General features: G+C 48.7%; 1 protein-coding gene across 1 annotated transcript; it reads right to left on the reverse strand.

Moving 5' to 3' along the window:
• Positions 1-4,347: 4,347 nt before the first annotated feature.
• On the reverse strand, positions 4,348-8,483 carry Pnma3 (PNMA family member 3). The gene is made up of 2 exons (XM_057760585.1): positions 8,024-8,483; positions 4,348-7,752 (listed from the first exon to the last, which is right to left on the reverse strand). Exon 2 carries the CDS (start codon positions 7,647-7,649, stop codon positions 6,282-6,284), a length of 1,368 nt encoding a protein of 455 aa, XP_057616568.1. The 5' UTR covers positions 7,650-7,752; positions 8,024-8,483; the 3' UTR covers positions 4,348-6,281.
• Positions 8,484-22,419: the final 13,936 nt, after the last annotated feature.

The raw sequence follows: 22,419 nt of genomic DNA on the forward strand, positions 1-22,419 counted from the left end.
GGATCTTGAGGAGGAAGGGTCAAGGTTTATCTGTGAGGTGAAGTTTGAAAGACCCACTTTCGCCTGGTAGTGAAATAGAACGCTGAAGGCAGTAGAGGAAGGGGTTCTGAGGGTGGCAGCTTTGAAGGGAGCTGGGTGTGGCAGTGAGGTACAGAAGGGGAAGTAGTGACTGTCCATGTTTTCCTCCTTGTGTCCAGCTGGAGTCCTCAAGGGACATCTGGGGCCCACTGACATGCACCCAAGGGCACCCAAGGGCCTCGCCTCGACAGAAATGCCTGTCTGCAGGGGAGGGGGGGGGCAGGACTGGGCCCCTTCTGCATCCGACGTCTGAGCAACTTCTGCATCCAGATCTCACAAGTGCCACTTTAGGCCACTTGATCCTGGGCGTGTATGCCTTTGCAGCCCGTCAGAGAGATGTGCATTGGGAGGTGGGGCCTAGATAGGAACGACCACTCGCTGAGGAGAAGGAGGCTCCCAGGGTGGGAAAGTACCTGCATGGATGATTTGCCATTGAGTAACTCTGTTATGAGTCCCCCCAGTTGTGGTACGGATCCGAGAGGAACCTTACTTAGCTCATGCGCCAGGACAGTGGGATCTCAAAGAGGCAGGACCAAGGGAAACCTGTGGGGTGATCTCAGGAGCTTTGCTTCCAAATGGGACTGAGCAAGGCCCCAGAGTGCAAGGTTGGGGATGGGTCAAGAGGGCTACAGGGATTGGGCAGGCTGAGTGGGACAGTTTATGAGCTGGGAGACGTGGCCCAGGTGACTGAGTAGGCCCTCAATGCGTTGGCGTTCCCAACCAGACACGGGCATATGGTGCCTTGTTTTACAGGCGGGAGGCAGTGTGTAGTGATGAGGCGAGCTGGCCTGCCTTTCGGCTCCTGCACGGCTAGCTTTACACCCGAAATAACAACACACAAATCGTATTCATTTAAACACTGCCTGGCCCATTAGTTCCAGCCTCTTATTGGCTAATTCTCACTTCTTGGTTAACCCGTATCTAGTAATCTGTGTAGCACCACGAGGTGGTGGCTCACCGGGAAGATTCTAACCTACGTCCATCTCGGGCCGGAGCTTCATGGCGTCTGCCTGACTCTGCTTTCTTCTTCCCAGCATTCTGTTCTGTCTACTCCACCCACCTAAGGGCTGGCCTATCAAAAGGCCAAGGCAGTTTCTTTATTAACCAATGAAAGGAACACATAGACAGATGACCCTCCTACACCAGCAGTGCCCAGGATTTCCCGCCCAAGGGTCGGGAACGCAGCAGAGGACCAATCTTGAGAGGTAGTGGGTCGGAGAGCTCCACATTCAGATAGAGATATGGCGCAGGACTGAACTGTGGTGACATCCTCTTGCCCTCTCTTTGCTGCAGGACAAGTGCCAGGGCATCTGGCCACATCCTGTGGAGTCCAAGTCCCTGTTCCCATTGCCATCCTGTAATTCCTCCTGGTATCTGTAGTGACCGGAGACCTGTCTAGCCCAAGAAGATTCTAGCCATGTCAAGCGGGGAGAAGAAAGCCTGTGACAGTGCTGGCGCGCGTCCGAGGCTGGATCCGAATCCCACATGGGATGACACCAAGAACCCAGATACAGTCACCCCAGGTAAAAAACAAAACCAGAATCAATAATAACAACAACAGCAACAACAGTAAGCCAGGTAGGCCCTTGTAGGGCTCTGTCCACCTGGGTAACATCCTAATGTCTTTTGGTGGGTGGGAAAGCCCCTGAGAGTTCTGGAACGCATCCGAGGCAGGTCTGAAGCTCATGTCAGATGACACTCGGAACCCCGATTCAATCATTCCAGGTTTGAAGAATCAAGATGGGCTGCCATATGGCTGTGTCCACCCCGGGGGACATCCTAAAATCTCTTGGTGGGTGGGAAAGTTCCTGACAGTGCTGGCACGCATCCAAGGCTCATGCATATCGCATTGCATGACACCAAGAACCCAGATTTCACCACCCAAGGTTAAAAAAAGTCAAACAACAACACCAAAAACAGAAGGGCCCTGTAGGGCTGTGTCCACCCCGGGGGACATCCTAAAATCTCTTGGTGGGTGGAGCACTGAGTCGATTATGTGCATGAACTTTTATTGGAATAGCAGGAGGTTTCAGATGCTAATAACTCTTGTTCAAGCTTTTTGGGGCCTTTAGGTTCCCCCACCTGAAATTTCTGCCACACAGAAAACCTGCCACATGCCTAGTCAACATGCCTCTCTGGGAGCACATGGGTCACAGTGACTCTCTGGAAGGCCTGTACAGGTGCCTGGACCAACTGGTCTGAGAGTCAAGCCTAAAGTGGTTTGTGTGTCTGTGTGTGTCTGTGTGTGTCTGTGTGTGTGGTGTCTGTGTGGCTGTGTCTCTGTGTCACTGTGTGTGATGTGTATGTGATATGTATGTGTGTTCATGATTTCACGGATGACTATTGAAAAAGTGTAAGGAACAGATGCTGGCCATGGAATCTAGAAACACTATAATGACACTGCTTTCTATGGGGGATGATGAGAACAGCACACTTTGTTTCACAATATTTTTCCTCTTTTGTTTTAATACACCAGGAAGAGAAGTCATCGATGTCAGTGGTGAGGACAGTACTTCCTCTGGAACAGAAGGGCAAGAGGCCAGGTGATACGTTTCATGTTTTCACGAAATAAATTTAGAAAAGTCCGGCTGGAGAGAGGGCTCAGTGGAAGAGTGCTTAAGGTGCAAACACAGGAGCCTGAGTTCAGGCCCTCACACAGTTTTGATGTGCATGTATATCTACATTCACAAACACAGCATCCATGTAAACCCCACAACCATAAAAATACAGAAATTAAAGATGGCTGTAACATACCATAATGGGAGTTGGGCAATGGCAGCTCACGCCTTTAATCCCAGCACTCATGTGGCAGAGGCAGGTGGATCTCTATAAGTTCGAGGCCAGCCTGGCCGACAAGAGCTAGTTCCAGGACAGGCTCCAAAGTAACACAGAGAAACCTAGTCTCGAAAAACCAAAAAAAAAAAAAACAAAAAAAAAACAAAACAAAACAAAACAAAAAAAAACAATAATGAGTCATGCATGCAACAACAGATTGGCCAAAATGCAAAGCTGACAATATAAACATCTTTGGAGGACACATGAGCACTTCTGTGATCAGAGTGTAAACTGTCACATTAACTTTGGAAATCTGTCTCGAATTTCTTTTATATAGTCAAGTATAGGCCTAACAACATGCCCTAGCCATTCTAGTCCTGACTGTTTACATAGAAGAAAGGGAAAAAAATAACCACAAAACATCCAAGCAAGGATACTGTACTGAATTTCAGCATTTCAATAACAATAGTAAACAGTGGAAGAAAAACTTGAAAACAGGCATGTTCCAGGACTGGCATTAGGCTTTCTAGTCTGGGGGCTACCATCATTAATTCACATACTCTGTTGAGTCTCAGTTGTACAACTGATTTTGTGTGTGTGTCTTTGTTTTTGAAAGTCAGTTGTCTCTTGTTCTTTCCAACACCATTATTTAATTCCTTAAATAAAAATATCAACAATCGTTATGTATTTGCAGCACAAATTTGCGTGTTTTTTTTTACATTCTTCTATACTAACACACAAACATGTCATTCCACCCCACACATGCAACAACAAACTCCTATACGTCTGGCTCTTCACTCTCATGTGCTCACATTTGTTCATGAATACACTCAAAGTCCATAAATTCACAGATACACATTCATAGCCACATACTGCAGAGTAGTGTGCGTTCATTAGCATGCACATTAATATTCCCATACACTCGTACAACAAACACAATTTTACTAACACTTGAAAATGTGTACTAAAACTTAAACATGTATATTCATTAATATTGATACATTCACAGGCATCTCTCATATTTGCTCATGCGTTAACAGATTCACTAAGGCAATACTGCCACATGCTAACGTACAATCACTTGCTAGTCTGTTGAAATACACAGAAATCTATAAACTAGACACTCACTCACACACAATCACTAACTGACATACACATATTCATACATGATGTCATATCACACAGACAAGTTTGATATGCCAGGTCAGATACACTAAGCCTCCAGTGCATTGCCAGGCATCTGGGAGCCTCAAGTCCTGCTTGTTGTCCAATGCCCTCCTTTAAAAGCCGAACCTACTCATTCCTGGGGTCTCCCTGAGTGTCCTGGGGAAACCAGGAAAGCACTCTCCCTCCACCCATACAGCACCTAGTCACCTGACTCCCACTTACCCAGGGAACCACATAGGCCCACATGGGCTCTGCTTTGAACATATATTAATGTTGCTCCCTCTGCCTCACCCCATCCCCCACTCAAGAAGAGGCCAGAAACAGCTGGAACATATATTAAGTTTATTGAACAGAGACATTTACTAAATATCTTGAAGAGAAAGAGATGAGAACACAAATGCTCCACAGCACTAGAAGCAACACAGGTTCTGGACCACCCCCATGGAGCTCCTCCAAAGGACCAAACACTCTGGGATCCCTCTGTTATTTTCTCCCTTCCCAAGGGCCCAAGAACTACCTCTTGCAATCCACTCAGCCTTTGGTGAACCCTTACAAGGAATTGCCCACTGTAGGGTGGCCCTGTCATATTCTGGTACAAGATAGTCACAGGACACTGCAAAGCACAGCAAGGAATATTCCATCAAGCCTGGGAAACATAGTCACAAGTAACGACAGGAGTGGAACATTACAGCACAGTCCCCAGGTCCCACCCATCTCCAGTTCAGGTCTTCCTGTCTGCTCCAGATTGAAGTCAGTCATAAGAGAGTCAACCAGTCCCTTGTCGACATCCTTGCTTCCGGCTGGCATCCAGGACTGGGCCTGGGGGTTCTGGGGAGCACTCGATCGGGTAAGAACACCCACACATCTGCAGGAGAGCAAGCATCGGGCAGCTGGCCTAGATGTACACCGGGAAAGCAGACGAGGAGTGTTCACAACACCGGTGGGAGGGGAGTTAGGCAGCCTTGGCTGGCAAAGCAGCTCACAGAAGCTCACAACACGTGCCAGGGAGTAGGGGCCACTGACCAGGTAGTCAGGGCCTCCAGCTGCTCAAGTTAACACACACTTCACTCACAGCTTGGTACAGAAGCAACGGGTGGGGGATGAGCACTCAAGGGGGAAAAGGACCCGGTGGACAGCCGAGTGGGTCACTATGAGGTTAGCAGATAAGAGGGGGGGGGGGTTCCAGAGGCAGGAGTAGCCTCCCTCCGGATAGCAATGGGGAGGGGGCATCCGTGTTGGGAGAGCCAGGCAGAAAGAACCCTTGAGGCGGCCTCTTCTGTAACTTCCACCCGTCTGGTATGGGTGGCAGATGGAGGATGGCACCTCGGCAGCAGCGCCAGGCCACCCTCTCAGGTCGGCAGGGTTGGGGGCCAGCCGTGGCAGCTGCCTGCCGAGTTGTATTCACCAGGCTCTCCTTGCTAGCTCTCTGGAATTCTCCAGCAGCCCTGGACAAAAGAGAGCAGAACAAACTACCGCCCCACCAAGCCCTCCTGCTGCTGCTCTTCCTCCTAGTTCACACCAATCTGTCCTGCACACTCACGGGCTCTCAGACCAGCTGAGGGCACAAACCTTATGGTGCTGGGTACGCACCCCCAGCCCGGGGATCTTTTTGGACACTGCTGTCTTCCCCCTACTCACAGTCCTGCCAGGGTGCCAAGATAGGATCTGCCTCCGGGTTGACACTGGTGTCCCGGGGCCTTTGGGTTCAGGGACCCTGGTGTTTCACTCACGAAAGGACTCAAGGATGCTGCCCTCATGAGGCTCCCCTAGAGCAGTGTAGATGATCCTGAAGACGGGCTGGATCCTGCGGCCTCCTCTCCGGAGCACTGTCTCCCGGCCTTGCTGCACTTCTCCCCAGGCATTGGTTCTCTCTGGCCAGGACAGCCTCCACACCCCGTGGGGACTGGAAGTTGCTAGGTTTCTTAGAGCCACAGCCTTCCTATCTTCTGGCTCTGCTTTCCTGATGTCCCCATCTGAGTCCTTGTGGCTCCATGCAGCTGCAGCAGCTCCTGGCTTCCTCCTATGGTACATCCTAGGAGCCTTGCATCTGCTCATTACTGAGCTGAATGTGGTGTACTTTTGCTTGTTAGAGTTTTCTCCAGCTGGCATTGGCTTAGGGAACTTAACTTGTGCCTGGTTATGTTGCCATTGTATCTTACTAAGGTCCCCTGCCATTTCTCTGAACTGTTCTTTCCCCTCCTTCAAACATCTTTTTTGTCTCCTTGGCTTACGGGAACAGTGGTTACCCTGTTCCCTGGAGCCTACTTGGTCTTGGGCTTGGGGTGGCTCTTCTCCCAAGCCCAGGCCCCGTTTCCCATCTCCATTGCAGCCCGTCTCTTCTGCTTCACTAAGGTCCGGTTGGATGGGTTCAAGCAGTGTACTCTAATGTGGCCTTCTTCCCCGCAACTGTAGCAGAATGTGTCATAATTCCGCTTTCTTGCACCTTGAGCTCTATCTCTGGGCACACCTCCCCTTCGGTGCTGGCCTCTGCCCCTCCGGCGACGGGAACCCTGGTAAGATCTTTTCTCAAGACCACTGTCAAAGGCAGGAACAAACAGTGCCCTCTCCCTGCCTATTTCCAGCCCCTGTGGGCAGCTATTCTCTGCCCCCCTAGTAGCTTCCCACTCCTCCTCCTCACGAAAAAACCTCACCAGGGCCAGAAAACCAGGTGGCTTCCGACGCTGTTTCATTAGCTTAAGTTTCTCTCGAAGTTTTCCAGTAAGGATGGCCCCACCTAAGATTCGTTTAAGGCGGGTCTGATTCACGTTCCTTCGTGCTATTGCCCTTTTCTCTAGGGCTTTTTGGAGCAGGGTTTCCAAACGGACCACAAAGCTAGAAACTGTCTCTCCTGGCTCCTGATAAGCCTTACAAAATTTCATCTGGGCCATTCTGCGGCTCTCCACGGGCCCAAATACCTGGCGCAGGGCCTCCAGGCACTCCTTCACTGTGACGGCAGCGTTGTTGGCACGGAGCACATTGACCACTTGTAGAGCAGGGCCTTGCAAGCATTCCATCAGCCTCCGCCTCTTCTCCACCTCAGGTACCTGCCACATCTGTAACATCTCAGTGGTGTGCTCAAGCCAGGAATCAAAGGCCAATAACCCTGGGACTGATGCTGTGTTCCCAGAAAAGACTCTTAGTTCTCGGTACAGCATCTGTTCTAGCAGAGGCTGCATCACTGCACCGAGAGTTTGAGCCCAGGCCCAGAAATCTGCTGATATCGCTGCTTTGTTAGGTGAATAATTAGAGTATGTCCCAAGGAGCCTGTTTAGGTCTGATACTGAGCGTCTCTCTTCCTCTAAGAAGTGGTTCAGTCTATTGAGAAATTCATCATCTGAATTAGGAGGTTTCACAATCACTTCCCAGGGCCCACCCTTTCCTTGTATTTCCCTGGGTACCAACGCATAGTCAAAATCACGTGCAAGTTCCACCAGAAAGGCCTGGGCGTTCTCCTCCCTCCTAAACATCCTGCCAATGATCCTATATCTTCCCAGATGCCTGAGAGCTTCGTGCAGAGTCTCCTCAAATTCATCCTCACTACAGTCCTCAGGAATCCCCAGGATCAGCATAGACCTCTGGGTGTTCAGATGCTCCCCCCTACACCAGTCCTGCAACAGGTTCAATGGCATGGCTCCAACTTCAAGAGATTCTAATGTAGGGAGTGATTAGGGTGTGATGCACACAAATCTGGGGCAAATTCCAGATCCGTAGCCCTCCCAGGCCTCCAAGAGTCTGTAAAAAGGGTGAAAGGAGATTAATGCGCCCCCCCCCCCCGCGTCCCTTCTACGCCACGCAGCCTCCACCCACCTCCTGCGAAGACACTTCTACAGCCCACCCCGCTGCGTGCTATAGCCCCCTCCTCACCCCAAAGGCTGCAACGGGAGGCCCCACCGGGTTGGGCCCCCCGCTGCAGCCCCCTCCCCAACCCAAACGCTGCAGCAGTACCACCCTACTGGGCGGAGGGGGCTGCCCAGGCCAGCCGTTTCCTCCTGGGAGCTGGTACCTCTTAGGTCAAGATGCTTCCTCATTCACTGCCGCAGTGAGGTTCCAAGACTGCTCAGAGAGGAGGTGGGGTCGGACACCATTCCTTTCCAGGGTCTCTTGCCAGCTTCCTTGCTCTTCCGGCCCTCTGGTCCCGCACGTCGTCCAATGCGCTGGCGCGGGCTCGCCACCGCTCTCTGCAGTGCGGACTTGGGGCGGGGGTGCTGTGGCGCTGAAGCGCGGACCCTCCGCGTCGCCTGGGAGACCGCTGAGCCATTGGCGCATGAGGATCACGCGACAAGTCTGTTGCCTAGGCCTTGGGCAACCTGGGGCCTCAGGTGACGTCACCTGCTGCTGCCCACCCCCAACATACCTCCGCTACTCCAGCACAGAGGACCCCACCTCAATTCTCTGAATCTGAGGTTTATGAGTCAGTATCCAGTGTCCTTCTGCCTTTGACTGTCCCCAAGCTGTCCCTTATCGTGAATCCAGGTCAGTTCCGCTCTCCCCGAGAATACAAAGTCTGAACCCCAGAGTGCTCAGGGGTCTCCACAGAAGGGCACCAGAAATCTGTGTTGCCCCCTCCAGCTCTGTTTCCTGATCAAGGCCAGGGAGCAGGGACTCTGAGGGTTTTTTCCCTGGCGAGTCCCTATCTGGACCTAGTCTAGTGACAGAGCTGGGCAAGCAACACCTAGTCTAGGTAGAGTCCCTGGAATAGATTGCACATGAGCCCACACACCCCATCCCGCCACTTCCCATGGAGCGTGCACCATCTGGGTGATGCCCATCCCAGTGGAAGGGGCTGCAGGCACTTTCACCACTGTGGGGCCTGCATGCCTTCCTGCCCTTGGTGCCAGTGGCCAGCTCACAGGAGGGTCCAGCACTGGCGGGTCTTTCCTGCTCTGCATGCTGTATATCCAGCTTCTTGAAAAGCTGCTTTTGAGATTTGAAGCCCAAGGCAATTGTGACCCACAGGATGAGAACTGCTGCTCCACAAGTAATGAGTCTCCTTTCATGACATATGGAATAGCCCCTTGGCATGCCTACTTTGGAGATCAAGCATGTATATACTCCTTAAATAACATCAAACACGTTGTTCCCAATTAATGTCTCTCACAAAACAGTTGCTGCCTTCAGGCCTCATACTGATCTCAGCTTTGTTGCTCTAAAAGTTCAACTTGCTCCAAACCACTTCTTTATCTGCTCAACCTACACTGTCATATGCCAAACACGCTGGTTCCGGGAGGAGAGATGGCTCAGCTGTTAAGAGCACTGACTATTCTTGCAGAGGACCCAGGTTCTATTCCGAGCACCCACAGGCTGGCTTATAACTCCAGTTTCAGGAGATCTAATGTTTTCTTCTGGCCTCCATGGACACCAGGTATGACACACAGGTGTACAGACATACATCAAACAAAGCACTCACACTCATAAAACAGAGAGACTTGTCATGGATTTCTCTAGAAAAGAGTTAATCTGTGAATGTTCTGAACATTAGGCAGAGGATTGGGTAACAGCAAAATTGGAGCAATAGGTTTGAATTTGTTCAAATTGTAAGTTTTTTCTTAACACATTTGTAAAGTTAATCATTGGCCTTGAAGCCAATAGAAATGCATCATTTGCTTTGTGTCCCCATCAGTACATGTAGTAACCAGCACAAAGGTACCACATACAGAAAAGTGATGGGGAAACATCAATTACATTGTTGAAGTATAGTAGACTGTGGAGAAGGAAACTGCGATTTATTTGGCCTTGCCCTGGACTAGAACATCAGTGTGGAAGAAGGCCACTCAGAGGCCAACTAGGATCAGCACGTGCTGCACTATGAGATACTGTACAGTAATTCTGTAGAAATGCTCTGCTTTTACAGGTTACTAAAGAGCAAATTAAGTAGGTATGTTGGGGACCACTATAGCTACATCTTTTAGAATTTGCAGATTGTCCTAATCTCTGAAATCCACCTCTGTCATTGTTTTTATTATAATCTTCTGGCCATGTGAGATAGGAAGGGGTACATTTCTTCAGGCTTCCACTTGGTTTTCCTCATCTGCAGGGACAGGTGGGACAGTCACATTACTGAAATGCTACTGATGTTGATACTGACAACAACACCACACACACACATGCACTTCATTAGTTACAGAATTGAGGGTTGGAGGGTTGTGGAAGACGCCCTCAAGAAGTTTCAAGATGGCTTGGGGGTACAAAGAAGGCAATCGGGGTTCCCGTGTTGGTGATAGTGAGGCAAAGGTAGAAGTTCCCTGTAAGAACAGGGATTTGCTTAGTTTGAGTGTGCCTAAGATGACAAAGGGAACACCAAGGCTTTTTTTTAATCAGGTTGCCCTGGATCAAGATGGAAGATAGAAAGCTAACTTCTATAGGCAATGAAGGCTGACTCCATGGCTTCTGCAGTGCAGAGAATAGAAGCTTCTTGGTAGTTAAAAATGAAGTGGCTTGCACTCTGCCTGACCTTCAACCCCAAAGGATATGGTGGTTTGAAGGAGAATGGCCCCCACAGGCTCATGGGTTTGAATATTTGGTTCCCCTATTGGCTGAACTATTTGGGAAGAATTAGGAAATATGGCCTTGGGAGAGCTGTGCCACTGGTGCTGGGCTTTGAAGTTTCTTCCCAAATAGTCCTCTCTGCCTGCAACTTGCTGACAAGATGTGAGCTCTCAGCTGTCCCTGCTGCCACTCATGTGTTTGCTCTGCCATCATAGAATCTACCCTCTGAAACCATAAGTCCCACATTAAATGTTTTCAGTCATAAGTTGAATTGGTCATGGTGTTTTATCACAGAAATAGAAAAGTAACTAAGACCGAGGGGATTCACTAGAAGAAATAAGAATACAATATAGGCAAAAAGTAAACCCTCTGTGACGAGGATATCACTAGGCTCTCTTAGCATCATAGCTAGACTAGTAAGGTGCCACAAGAAGGAGATAATGGGAAAGTGACAATTATGATGCCCTCCCCAATGTCATAGCTAAGTCTTAGCTTCAAAGACACAGAGGGAGCCAGGCCTGGTGGCTCTGGTGGTTTGAATGAGAATGCCGCCTATAAGCTCATATATTTGCATGAACTGTTTGTTAAAGGCAAAGATGCAGGTTTGTTGGAGGAAGTATGTCTCTGGGAGTGTGCTTTGAGGTTTCAAAAAGTCAAGCTCTCTCTCTCCCTCCCTCCCTGCTATCTCTCTGTCTCTCCCTCCCTCCAGCATGCTCCCTCCCTCCCTCTCTCCCTCCCTCCTCTCTCCCTCCCTCCCTCTCTCTCCTCAAGGATTGGGATGTAAAGTTCCCAGCTACCAGTCCAGCACCCTGCCTATCTGCTTCTCATCACGATGGTTATGTCCATAACCCTCTGTACTGGCTGGTTTTATGTCAACTTAACACAAGCTAAAGTCATTAGAGAGGAAGGAGCCTCAACTGAAGAAAGGCCTCCATGAGATCCAGCTGTAAGGCTTTTTTCTCAATTATTGATCCACGGGCACACCCATGGTGGGTGGTGCTATCCCTGGGTTGCTGGTCCTGGGTTCTATAAGAAAACAAGCTGAACAAGGTCTGTGGTTCTGCTGCAGCTGGGATCTGTGCTGCTCTCCATGGCCTGTGTCACCACAGGAGGCCACAGGAACCATGTCTGTTGAAATCTGAGGGCGGCTGAGCTGGCTTTGCCCTTCACTGACCCTGAGATAGCTGGCCCTACCCCTCCCTTGGCACTCCCTCTCCAGCAGGAGAGCTCTTCCAGACCCTCACTGGAGAGCTGCCCCCCACCCCAGCACTTCGAAGAGATTGCCCCCCCACCCCAGCACTTCGAAGAGATTGCCCCCCCACCCCAGCACTTCGAAGAGATGGTCCCACCCCTTACCATGGTTGTGGGAAAGCTGGTTCTGCCCCTCACATAAGGGGGGCAGTCCCAGTGGCCCATAGCCCAGACTGACCAGTTCAGCTCCCATCCAGGCCCACATCCTAGGCCTTGGGTTGGCCCACTCTAACATCTACGCCATCTATAACCTGCTGGAGCACATGAAGGGACTGGTCATGCAGAATGATAGCTGCAGGATCTCCAATACTCAGAGCCACAGCAGGGTGTCTGAGAGGAGTTTCAGTGAGGGCCCAGTGATGATGGTGTGCCAGAGGCCTTGAACCAGACCACTCATTCATTGTAGTGAACATTGCAGGTGGGGCTGACGTGTGACACATGGCAGCCTCCAATGCCACTAGGGCAAATGAAGAAGTATTGGAGAGGTGGGAAAGACGAGGTGTGTGTTTGTTTTGTCTTTAATTAATTTGGGGGTTTTCTTTTGGGGAGGATGCTGCAGGGGTGAGGGGCAGGTATGGAAGGACTGGAAGGTGAGTGGGTTTGGGGTGCATGATGTGAAACTCCTAAAGAATTAATAAAGAATTGTGATATTTGTGTAATATCTCTCTATATATGCATATATTTCTGAGATATGATACATCATATATATGTGTATACATGTATACACACATATACGTACATACATATATACGTATATATGTGTGTATGTGTATGTATATGTATATGTATACACACACACACACACATATATATGTGTGTGTGTGTGTGTGTGTGTGTGTGTAGAGAGAGAGAGAGAGAGAGAATCAGAAATTGAAAGGCTCTGAGTAACGAAGAAGCACCAAGGCTTTCTTAACAACTTTTTCTATGCGAATCAGGATGGAAGACAGAGACCTGGAAGCTATAGCCTTTTGACCAGGTATATAGGTCTGTATCTTCAACAGCATACAACACACTCATGGAATAGTTCTAAAATCCAATCGCAGAGTGGTTGGTTATGCACAATAACTTTCACTATTATACCAGTGATCACACATATCTGTCTACAACTGGATAAGATCCTTGGCGACTTTTCTCTGCCAGCAACCTACACCAGTAATATGATCAATAGCCACCAGTGAGAGAGTTTCCAGCTCCTTTTTGCAAAGGGTGATGTGTAATTCCCAGACAAAGTGTTGAGAATAAGTCACTGCTGCGTGCTCAACCCTAAACTAGACAATTATATCAACTTTTCCCTGTTCTCCAGGCCTAAGGAACATCAGAGAAGAGAGGATGGGAGTGGAGGAGACTGTGATGAAATTCTGCCAACCAGATATGACAAATGCAGCCACACACACACACACACACACACACACACACACACACAGCAACTAGGGATACTTGTATGTAATTGGGCCTTCAAACTTTCCTCCATGGACAGGGGAGGTGCCCATGTGGCTTCATTCTTCCCTCAGGAGCTATTGACTATTAATGGTTGTTAGAAGAGGAACTGTCTTTTCTCTAATGGGGCTAGGTGGGAAGAATGGGGTCAGAGGGAAGGGAACGGGAATAGTAGAGTGTAATGGAGGGGTGAGTATAAGCACAACACAGTGGTGTGTGTGTGTGTGTGTAAAACTGTCCAAACAATAAGGAGTGATGATCTCTGCTAGGACCAAGTGGGAATGAATTCAGAGAAATGAGAAGGCGTATAGCAGAGTATAATGGGGAGTGGCTATAATCACAGTTCACAATACACTGCAAGTGTGTATAACTTTTTTTAAAATGGTGTGTTTGTGCGTATGTGGGGAAGGGGCGTCTCTGGCTCTGCAATACCAGGACAGAACAATCCTCTTTCTACTCTTCTCCTTTTTACATTTAAACAACGAGAGACTCCATAACTGCTGGGACTGGACAAAGTGTGACCCCCCACTGCTGGGCCTCAATTATTAAATAAATGCACAGGGAAATTGAACTCCCCCATCTGGCACAGCGGAAGTTGGCTCAGTCTTGGGGAGTGGGGGAGAACCTGGTGTCCTTGAGATCAGCATAGTTAACGAGGTCACCTAAGCTGCCTGCCCAGGCAAGGCCACCCTCAGGAACACCACTTTGGCCAATCAGGGACCCGAGACAGGGGAAATGGAGTGGGGGATGGGAGTGGGAGAACGCTGGCGCAGCGGGAACTATTTGTGGTCATCCAGCGCCATCTTGCGTCTTATGCGGGCACTGCCTCAGGAGAAGCCCTGAAGACGCCAAAGCTGCCTTAGCAGCCATTTGGTGGTTTGCACTGTAGCATTCCCCAGGGTCCACCACTACTTGAGCTCAAGGCTGCAGGAAATGGCCGCTTGCGCAAGCGCACTCTTATTCAGGCGTTTGCTTTGCGGACAAGTTCCCCCCAGACTGTTCATGAGGATACGCTCATATGGAGACTTGTAGATCACTAAAGCTTAAGCATGCTTGATTACACTGCCTTAGAATTAACACACACAGTACACAAACAGATGTGTGTTTTCTGTTTCTGTTGCTCGTGTATCTGGAAATGTGAATGAAACATTGGTCCACTCTTTTCCATCATAAGTGTGTTTGCTAAGAGATCATGAACCCTAAAACTATAAACTACAAAAAAATGTAAAATAAACTAGGAAACTATGATAACTATGTCTATGGTGGTGCTTATATGTATACTTTCTGCCTTCCCTTTCATGTCTTATTTTTCTTTTTCTGAAACAGGCAATGTATAAAAAAGAGGATGCAAGCTCACGCGTGCCTCAAGTTGGCAACTTATGGTAAAGGGCAACACAATCTTTTCTATAACTACTTCCAACTGAAATTAGGGCATCATTGAGGGTGGGCAGGAAGACTGGAATGATGGTCAAAAGACAGGCTGGGGAGCTGAAAGATTATGGCGCCAGTTGGGGACTTTGCAGGTCCCATGGTGTGTGGGTGACATCGGGTAAGGAACAGACAAATTCGCCATGCCGAGAGAGATTGAGTGTGAAGTTTTATTAAAAGGGGGTGTAGAGAGGAGGAAAGGAGAGACAGACAGAGAGAGACAGAGAGAACACCAAGATCCACTTTCCTAGGGTCTTGGCATCTTGGAAGAGAGAAGACTGGGAGTGGGCAGAGCTTCTCTTAAAGGGACAGGGTACCATTTGCTATGCAGGCTAGTGCAGAGCAGGAAGCACTATGATAGGGTGTGCCTGAATACTAACATTCCTTACTGTTTCTTTTATTAAAAAGCTAGGAGTTAGGAATGGTAGGTTAAGGAGATGAGAGCATCAAGCTCTCAAAACTGCTTCCAGCTGATTTGTGAGCGTGGAAATCTTGGGGAACCTGAGAAAGCTGGGATGCTGGCCATAGCCAGGGGTATCAGATTGCCCCACTGCTGTCCAGGCTCTGTGGAATTGTTGAGTGTTTCTTGGACCTGGCGAGGTGTTGGCAGAGCAAAGGACAAGGTTAAGTTTAGGAAGAAAAGAAAATTCTTTAGGTCCTGGTGATTGAAGGGGAATGTGTCAGGATCAGGAAAGGCTGGGAAGACTTGGGCTGCTTAGGGCCTGGTAATTGAGGGAGGAGCACATCTGACCTGTTTAAGGTGAATCCTCCAGAAATGACTGTGACAGACGTTTTTGCATAATGAAAAGTATCTTTTAGGTAGAAAATGACCAAAGAGAATATAAAATCTTGATCTTGCAATATAGTAGTGGAGGTATTCTGCCAGAGCTAGATTAATAGCTTATCAGAACTTTATTGATTAGTGTTATGACTATAAACAACAGCATAATGAAGTTATGTGATGATTATGGAGTGAATTGGGACTTTGGTGGGTGAGCGCCACAGGTGCAGGAAACAGACTGTGGAGACAGAGCTTGAATATGTAGTTTATTGAAAAAAGGGTAACAGGAAAGAGGGGGGGCAAAGACCTGCTTGCTTCTTCAGAAGAGCAGTGGGAAGAGAGTGGGAGTAGGCAGGGCTTGTCTCTTAAAGGGACCTTTGCATCTGCATACAGTCAGCATACTTCTTACCATGTGCAGAGGGGTGAATGCACTGTGCCAGGTTCCCAATGGGCAGGGCCAAGATGTGCTTGGATGCTAACAGGGGATACCTATTTTTCTCAACACTCAATGCCCAGATTCTGCAGGACCACCTGTGCATAGTGAAGAATAAACCACTTTGGAACAGACTGTGCAGGAGAGACTCAGGTTGGTCAGAAATTTAGTTAGAAGCACCTAGGGATGGTGTGTGGGGGGCAGATGACTGGAAATCTTTTAGGACAGATGTAGACTACAGACAGAACTTAAAGTTAAGGAGAATAGGGGAATTTTTTTTTTTATCTTGGGTTTACACTTGAAACTTCCAGGCCCATGGTCCTGGTAGGTGGAGAGGGAACATGCCAACCAAGTCGGGGAGGAAGCAAGAGAAAACCCACACGCAGGAATAGACAGGTCTGGAGACATAGGCTGCTGTTGACTGACAGGAGTAATTATCTGGAGTCAGTTTGACCTGGGAATGATTGATTCAAGTCTCTTGACTCCCTGAAGCTTATAAGAATTTTTTTTTGTTGCCGGGCTGTGGTGGTGCACGCCTTTAATTCCAGCACTCTGGAGGCACAGGCAGGCAGATCTCTGTGAGTTCGAGGCCAGCCTGGTCTACAAGAGCTAGTTCCAGGACTGGAACCAAAAAACTATGGAGAAACCCTGTCTCGAAAATCCAAAAAAAAAAAAAAAAAAAGAATTTTTTTTGAGAAGCATTTTTGTCTATACTTAGAAAACAACCGAGGGAAATTTAAAATTTTGAACTTGTGATAGTATCCTTGTTGCCAAACACCTGCACCAGTGCAGCCAGGCAGTCCTGCACAGGGGTGTCTGGATTCTCTTCCAGAAGCTCACACAGGAGATCCAGGGCAGGGCCGCCCAAACTCTCGACCAGCCGCCGACGCCGTTCCGTCTCGGATATGTGGCGCCACATGTATAGCATGTCATTGGCGTGGTCCAGCCAGCTCTCAAAAGACAGACCCCCACAGCCGGGCTCTTCCATCCCAGAGAAGTGCCTCAGCTCCTGGTAGGCCATGTTTTCCAGGATGGGCTGCACGGCTTGGCCCCACTGCTGGGTCCAGGCTCCAGCCCCACGTGCCCCTCCTGCCACATCAAAGGGCCCTTCCTCACCCGAGCCTCCTGCCTCACCTGCGGCCCCTGCCAATCCCACGGCTCCTAGAATGCCTGCAACTCCCATGTCACCTGCAGCTCCCTCCTCATCTGACAGTCTTGCCTCACCTACGGCTCCTGCCTCATCCTCTCCTACAGCTCCTGCTTCTCTCACGGCCCCTCCATCATCCACAGAGCCTTCATCCCCTGCGGACCCCTCATCGCTCCCAGAGCCCTCATCACCTGCAAACCCCTCATCATCTCCAGAGCCCTCTTCATCACCTGCAGACCCCTCATCACCTCCTGCTCCTGCCTCTAAAACGCCTCCTTCTCCTGCAGCTCCTACCTCACCTGCAGCCCCTGCCCAACCCATAGCTCCTATAACACCTGCGACCCCCATGTCACCTCCAGCTCCCTCCTCATCAGACATTCTCGCAGCCCCTGCCTCAACGACATCATCTTCCCCATCCACAGCCCCCTCGTCTGACAATCTTGCTTCATCTACTACTGCTGCCTCATACACAACCCCTCCCTCATCTACAACTCCTTCCCCATCCGCTGCTCCTTCCTCATCTGACATGCTCACCTCAGCTGCAGCTTCTTCCTGGGCTGCTCCTCCTGCCTCACCCGCTCCTTCCTCACCCTCTGTTTCTTCCTCTTCTGACACTCTTGCCTTGGCTGCAGCTCCTTCCTCCAGTAGGAAGGGGGCAGGAGGAGCCACATCTGCTCCTCCCTCCTCACCCTCGGCTCCTTCCTCAACAGGTACTCTTGCCTCATCCTCGGCTCCTTCCTCAGCTGCTCCTCCTGCCTCACCCACAGCCCTAACTACATCTCCTTCCTCCACTGTAGCCCCTGATCTACCTGAAGCCCCTGCCCCACCTGAAGACCCTTCCAAAGCTTGCCCGTGAGCCTGTGCAGGGAAATTGAATGTGTCCTGTAGCTCGATATCAGGGACCGGAGGCAGGAAGATCACAGTCCAGGGCCCCCTATCATTTGGTATTTGTTGGGGGATCAGACTTTGGTTTAAATTGTCAGCGAATTCAACCAAAGCGACCTTTGCCCCGATCTCTTTTCTGAAGACCTTGCCAAGCACTCGGTACCTGCCCAGGGGCCTGAGGGCAGCCTGCACAGCCTCCTGGAATTCTTCTTCCTCACAGTCATCGGGGATACCCAGGATGAGCAGAGAGCGCTGGGCATTGGCACCCATCCACCTGCACCAGTCCTGAAGAATAGCCAGTCCCACAGCAGAGGGCCTAGGTGGACAGCGCATGATTGGACAAAAGTGTGAGCCTCTGCAGCAGTCTGTGAGTGCAAAAGAGAAAAATGAAAGTTGGTATCAGACAGCCCTGCCTCTGTCATTTAAATAAGAATGGCCCCCATAGACTCATATTTGAATGCTTAGTCAGGGTGTTGCGGAATATTCCTGTACACTGTGTGCAGATGTGTCACTGTGATTGGTTTAATAAAGAGCTGAATGACCATTAGCTAGGCAGGAAGAGGGACTTCTGAGAGCAGAGAACTCGGAGAAGAAGAAAGGAGGTGTTGTGAGGCAGAAGCAGGGAGAGCAAGACATGCAGGAAGAGAGGTAAAAGCCACAAATCACCAGGCAACACGTAGATGAATAGAAAAGGGTGGAACAAGCCTAAAGCTATAGGGATTCATAATAAATCTCAGGGTAATTTTTTTTCTCAGGGTAATTTGAGTTATGAGAGCTAGTGGAACAAGTCTAAAGCTATGGGGATTAATAATAAATCTCAGGGTAATTTTTTGCCTTTTTTTTTTTTTTTTGGTTTTTTGAGACAGGGTTTCTCTGTGGCTTTGGAGCCTGTCCTGGAACTAGCTCTGTAGACCAGGCTGGTCTCGAATCAGGGTAGATTTTTTGTGAGCTGGTAGACCAAAGAAACATCCATCGACACCAGAGAGTGGAACTCTTTGATAGTATTAGAAGGGTTAGGAGGTGTGGTCTTATTGGAGGAAGTGAGTCATCTTACCCAAACCAGCTGGAGCTCCTCCCCAATACCCTCTGCTACAGAGGAACTGAAAGCCTTACCCTTTCTTTCTCCACAGAGGATATGAAGCTTCGGTTTCCTACTCTGATCTGAAATCAGAAACCCTTGAGCGCCTTCCCTAGGGTTAGATTGCACTGGGAATCTAACACACACTGTAATCAACAGCCCAGGCCTAGGATTCCCACTTCATCCTATCTGGAGTTGCTCAGTTTCCCTCCTGCCATCACCTGCACTTTTGCTACCAGAGCCTCTTCTGCAGCCTAGAGCCCTCACTACTCAGGCTTCTGTGGCTACTGGAAAAGTTCCACTACCTCTCTGCATGTGTCCCTATGTGTCTGAGTCACAGTTTCTATTGCTGTGACAGAACACCATGACCAAAAAGCAAGTTGGGGAGGAAAGGGTTTCTTCAGCTTACACTTCCATATGACTGTCCATCACCAAAGGAAGTCAGGACAGGAACTCACACAGGGCAGGATCCTGGAGTCAGGAGCTGATGCAGAAGCCATGGAGGGGTGCTGCTTACTGGCTTGCTCCTCATGGCTTGCTCAACCTGCTTTCTTATAGAACCTAGGACCACCAGCCCAGGGGTGGCAACACCCACAATGAGCTGGGCCCTCCCACATCAATCACTAATTAACAAAATGCCTTACGGCCAAATTTTATGGAGGCATCTTCTCAGTTAAAGTTCCTTCCTTTCAGATAACTCTAGTCTGTGTGTCAGACTGACTTAAGACTAGCCACTATTTGCCAGTGTTAACAATCTCATGTCTTCCCAGGGTGTCTATGGTCAGTCGAGTTCTTTTTTTTTTCTTTTTATCTATTAATTTTTTCACTTATTTAACATACCAACCACAGTCCCCCCCCCAACTCTGAGTTCTTGAGAAAGTGAAACCTGCAGCTCCTTGATGATTTTCTCAACTCTGACCCCAGGGTACTGCAGCCTGCAGATTGCAGAGATGATTCTGGAACTGCCTTAAAACCCTGAAGAGGAAATCCAAGAACACACTTAAGCCAAACATTCCAAAACTGTTGCATTTGGGGGAAGGAAAGTCTCCCAAATCTTCTGTGGATAAAGTCACGGTGGTGTCTTGCTTCTAGAATCCCTAGGAAAATGAAAAAAAAATCTCTGGGATCTGTTCTGGGCTAATAACTGGACACATGCAACTATCAGTGTTGCTATGACAACAGACCTGCACAGCAAAGGCTTTCTGTTATGGTTTGGAGGATCTTGGAGCAATAGACTTTCTAGAGACTTTCTAGAAACAGAGTGGTCCAGGGGATGTGGAATGGTTAGGGGCTGATTCTGGCAGCTGGAAGTCAATAAGCAGCCAAGTGCTAGGATTACAGATTATGCCTCCACTCTTCCTCTGTATTTGCCAGACCACCTCATTATTCCAGGAACCTTCCTTAGGCAAAGGTTGTCTGTGTTCCTGACTCGGGTGCCGTACCACAGCTTCTTAGACTGCAGAGTCAGTCTTTAACACCTATAGAAGCACTAAACTGAAGAGTGCTTATTTTAAGACAAGCAAAACTGCAGCTGAACATTCAGCCGCCTTTCCCACTTTCTTAGTATTTTTTCAGAATTTTTATGAAGAATTCTGGAAAACTTGCACAGCACTGACAAAAACATTTGCCCTGCCTGGCCGTGGTGGTTCATGCCTTTAATCCCAGTACTTGGGAGGCAGAGGCAGGAAAATCTCCGTGAATTCAAGGCCAGCCTGGTCTACAAGAGCTAGTTCCAGGATGGGTTCCAAAGCTATAGAGAAACTCTGTCTCGAAAACACCAAAAAACCTCACTTGTACTATCCTAGGGTCATATAGTGAATTAGTTTATCATGGCACTAAGTAGGGAAAATTAATAGAAACTGTTAAAGTTTCCCTCACTATTAATTTATAAAGCATTCCATTATGATCTTATAAGGTACAAGTAATAAATCCCTATTTTTATATGTTAAGATTTGCTTTGTGACCTAAAATTGATCTATTTTGGATAAATTTGGCTTTATTCCAGGAATGCAAGGATGATTAAACATGCAAAGCTTTAAGTACACATATAATGAATCTGAGAAAGAGGCTGAGTGGTGGTGGCAAACAGCTTAAATCCCAACACTCCAGAGGCAGAGACAGGCAGATCTGAGACTGCAGACAGGACAGTGACAGCTGTTACACTGAAAAAAATCAAAAAAAAAGAAGGAGGAGGAGGAGGAGAAAGAGGAGAAGAAAGGATGGAAGGAAGGAAGGAAGGAAGGAAGGAAGGAAGGAAGGAAGGAAGGAAGGAAGAAGGGAATCAGAGAAAACATGTCATGGTCATCTGAATAGATTATTTTATATTTTAATTTAAATATAATTACATCATTTACCCCTTTTCTCTATTGAACTCCTCCCATGTCCCCACTCTAATTTTAAAAAGTCTTTAACAAAGTCTTTTTCTCTTGAAAGTGTATGTGTTTTAATACTAGACATCATACTTAAACTGCTCAGTGTATGGCTAGGATTAAAGCTGCAGCTTTGCCAGCTGGCTCTGCCACATTCCTTCACTTTTTGAGAGTCTAGCTTCATGGTAGAGGTATTGGTGGGACCCACATTTATTGTCAAAACTCTGTGGAGTTTCTAGGACTATGCCACCACCAAGAAACTAAGGACAGGAGCGGAAGCTAAGTCAGGGCAGATGGGAGCTGGGGGTGTTAGTTTTTCTCTGAACCCAAGTGGCTAGGTTTGGATTTAGCTCTGGTCTGTGCTGGTGGCTAAAAATCCTCAGCCAAACAGACTCCTTGCCAACTACAACAGACAGGGAGAGCCCGCCTCAGGGGCATGAGAACAGAAGAACTGGCCCTGTCCCTCATCAACTGCAGTAATTGGGAGAGCAGGTCATATACCTCACTTGGGCAAAACAGCAGAGTTGGCTCTGGTGGTGTAGGTTTGGGTGAGCCAGACCCCAGGGTGTGAGGGCAGGAGAAATGGTCCTGCTCCTTTCTGCCTGCTGGGTAAGTTAGCTGGTGCAGTGCTAGAGTGTGTACCCTGGTGTTGACAATGAGGGAAAGAACGTTGTCAGACTGACAAATCCTGCTACCACCCAGGCCCTGAACCAGGACTATGAGGTAGCCCACCCCAACATCCACCCTATCTATGAACTGCTGGAGCACATGAAGGGGTCAGTCCTGAATACCCAAAGGTGCAGGATTTCAAACCCTATCCCTGACACAGGACAACAACAGGATATCCAGAAAAAAGTCTCAGTTATCCATTGGGTAGCAGAAGGCAGACGCCTTGATCAAGACCAATGATTCATTGCAAAGAACACTTATAAGTATTGCTGTAAGACTAAGGAGTAAACTGTGTGACTCACTGGGCCACATCACACTACCACACCAAAATTTTCTTTTCTTTCTTTTTTGTTTTATTTTTAGGATATGTTTTTAAATTTTCTTTCTGTTTGGGGGGAGGTCACAAGGGCAGAGGGTGGAAGCAAGGGGATGGGG

The sequence above is a fragment of the Chionomys nivalis genome, chromosome X (genome assembly GCF_950005125.1).
Source record: "Chionomys nivalis chromosome X, mChiNiv1.1, whole genome shotgun sequence".
NCBI lineage: Eukaryota > Metazoa > Chordata > Mammalia > Rodentia > Cricetidae > Chionomys > Chionomys nivalis.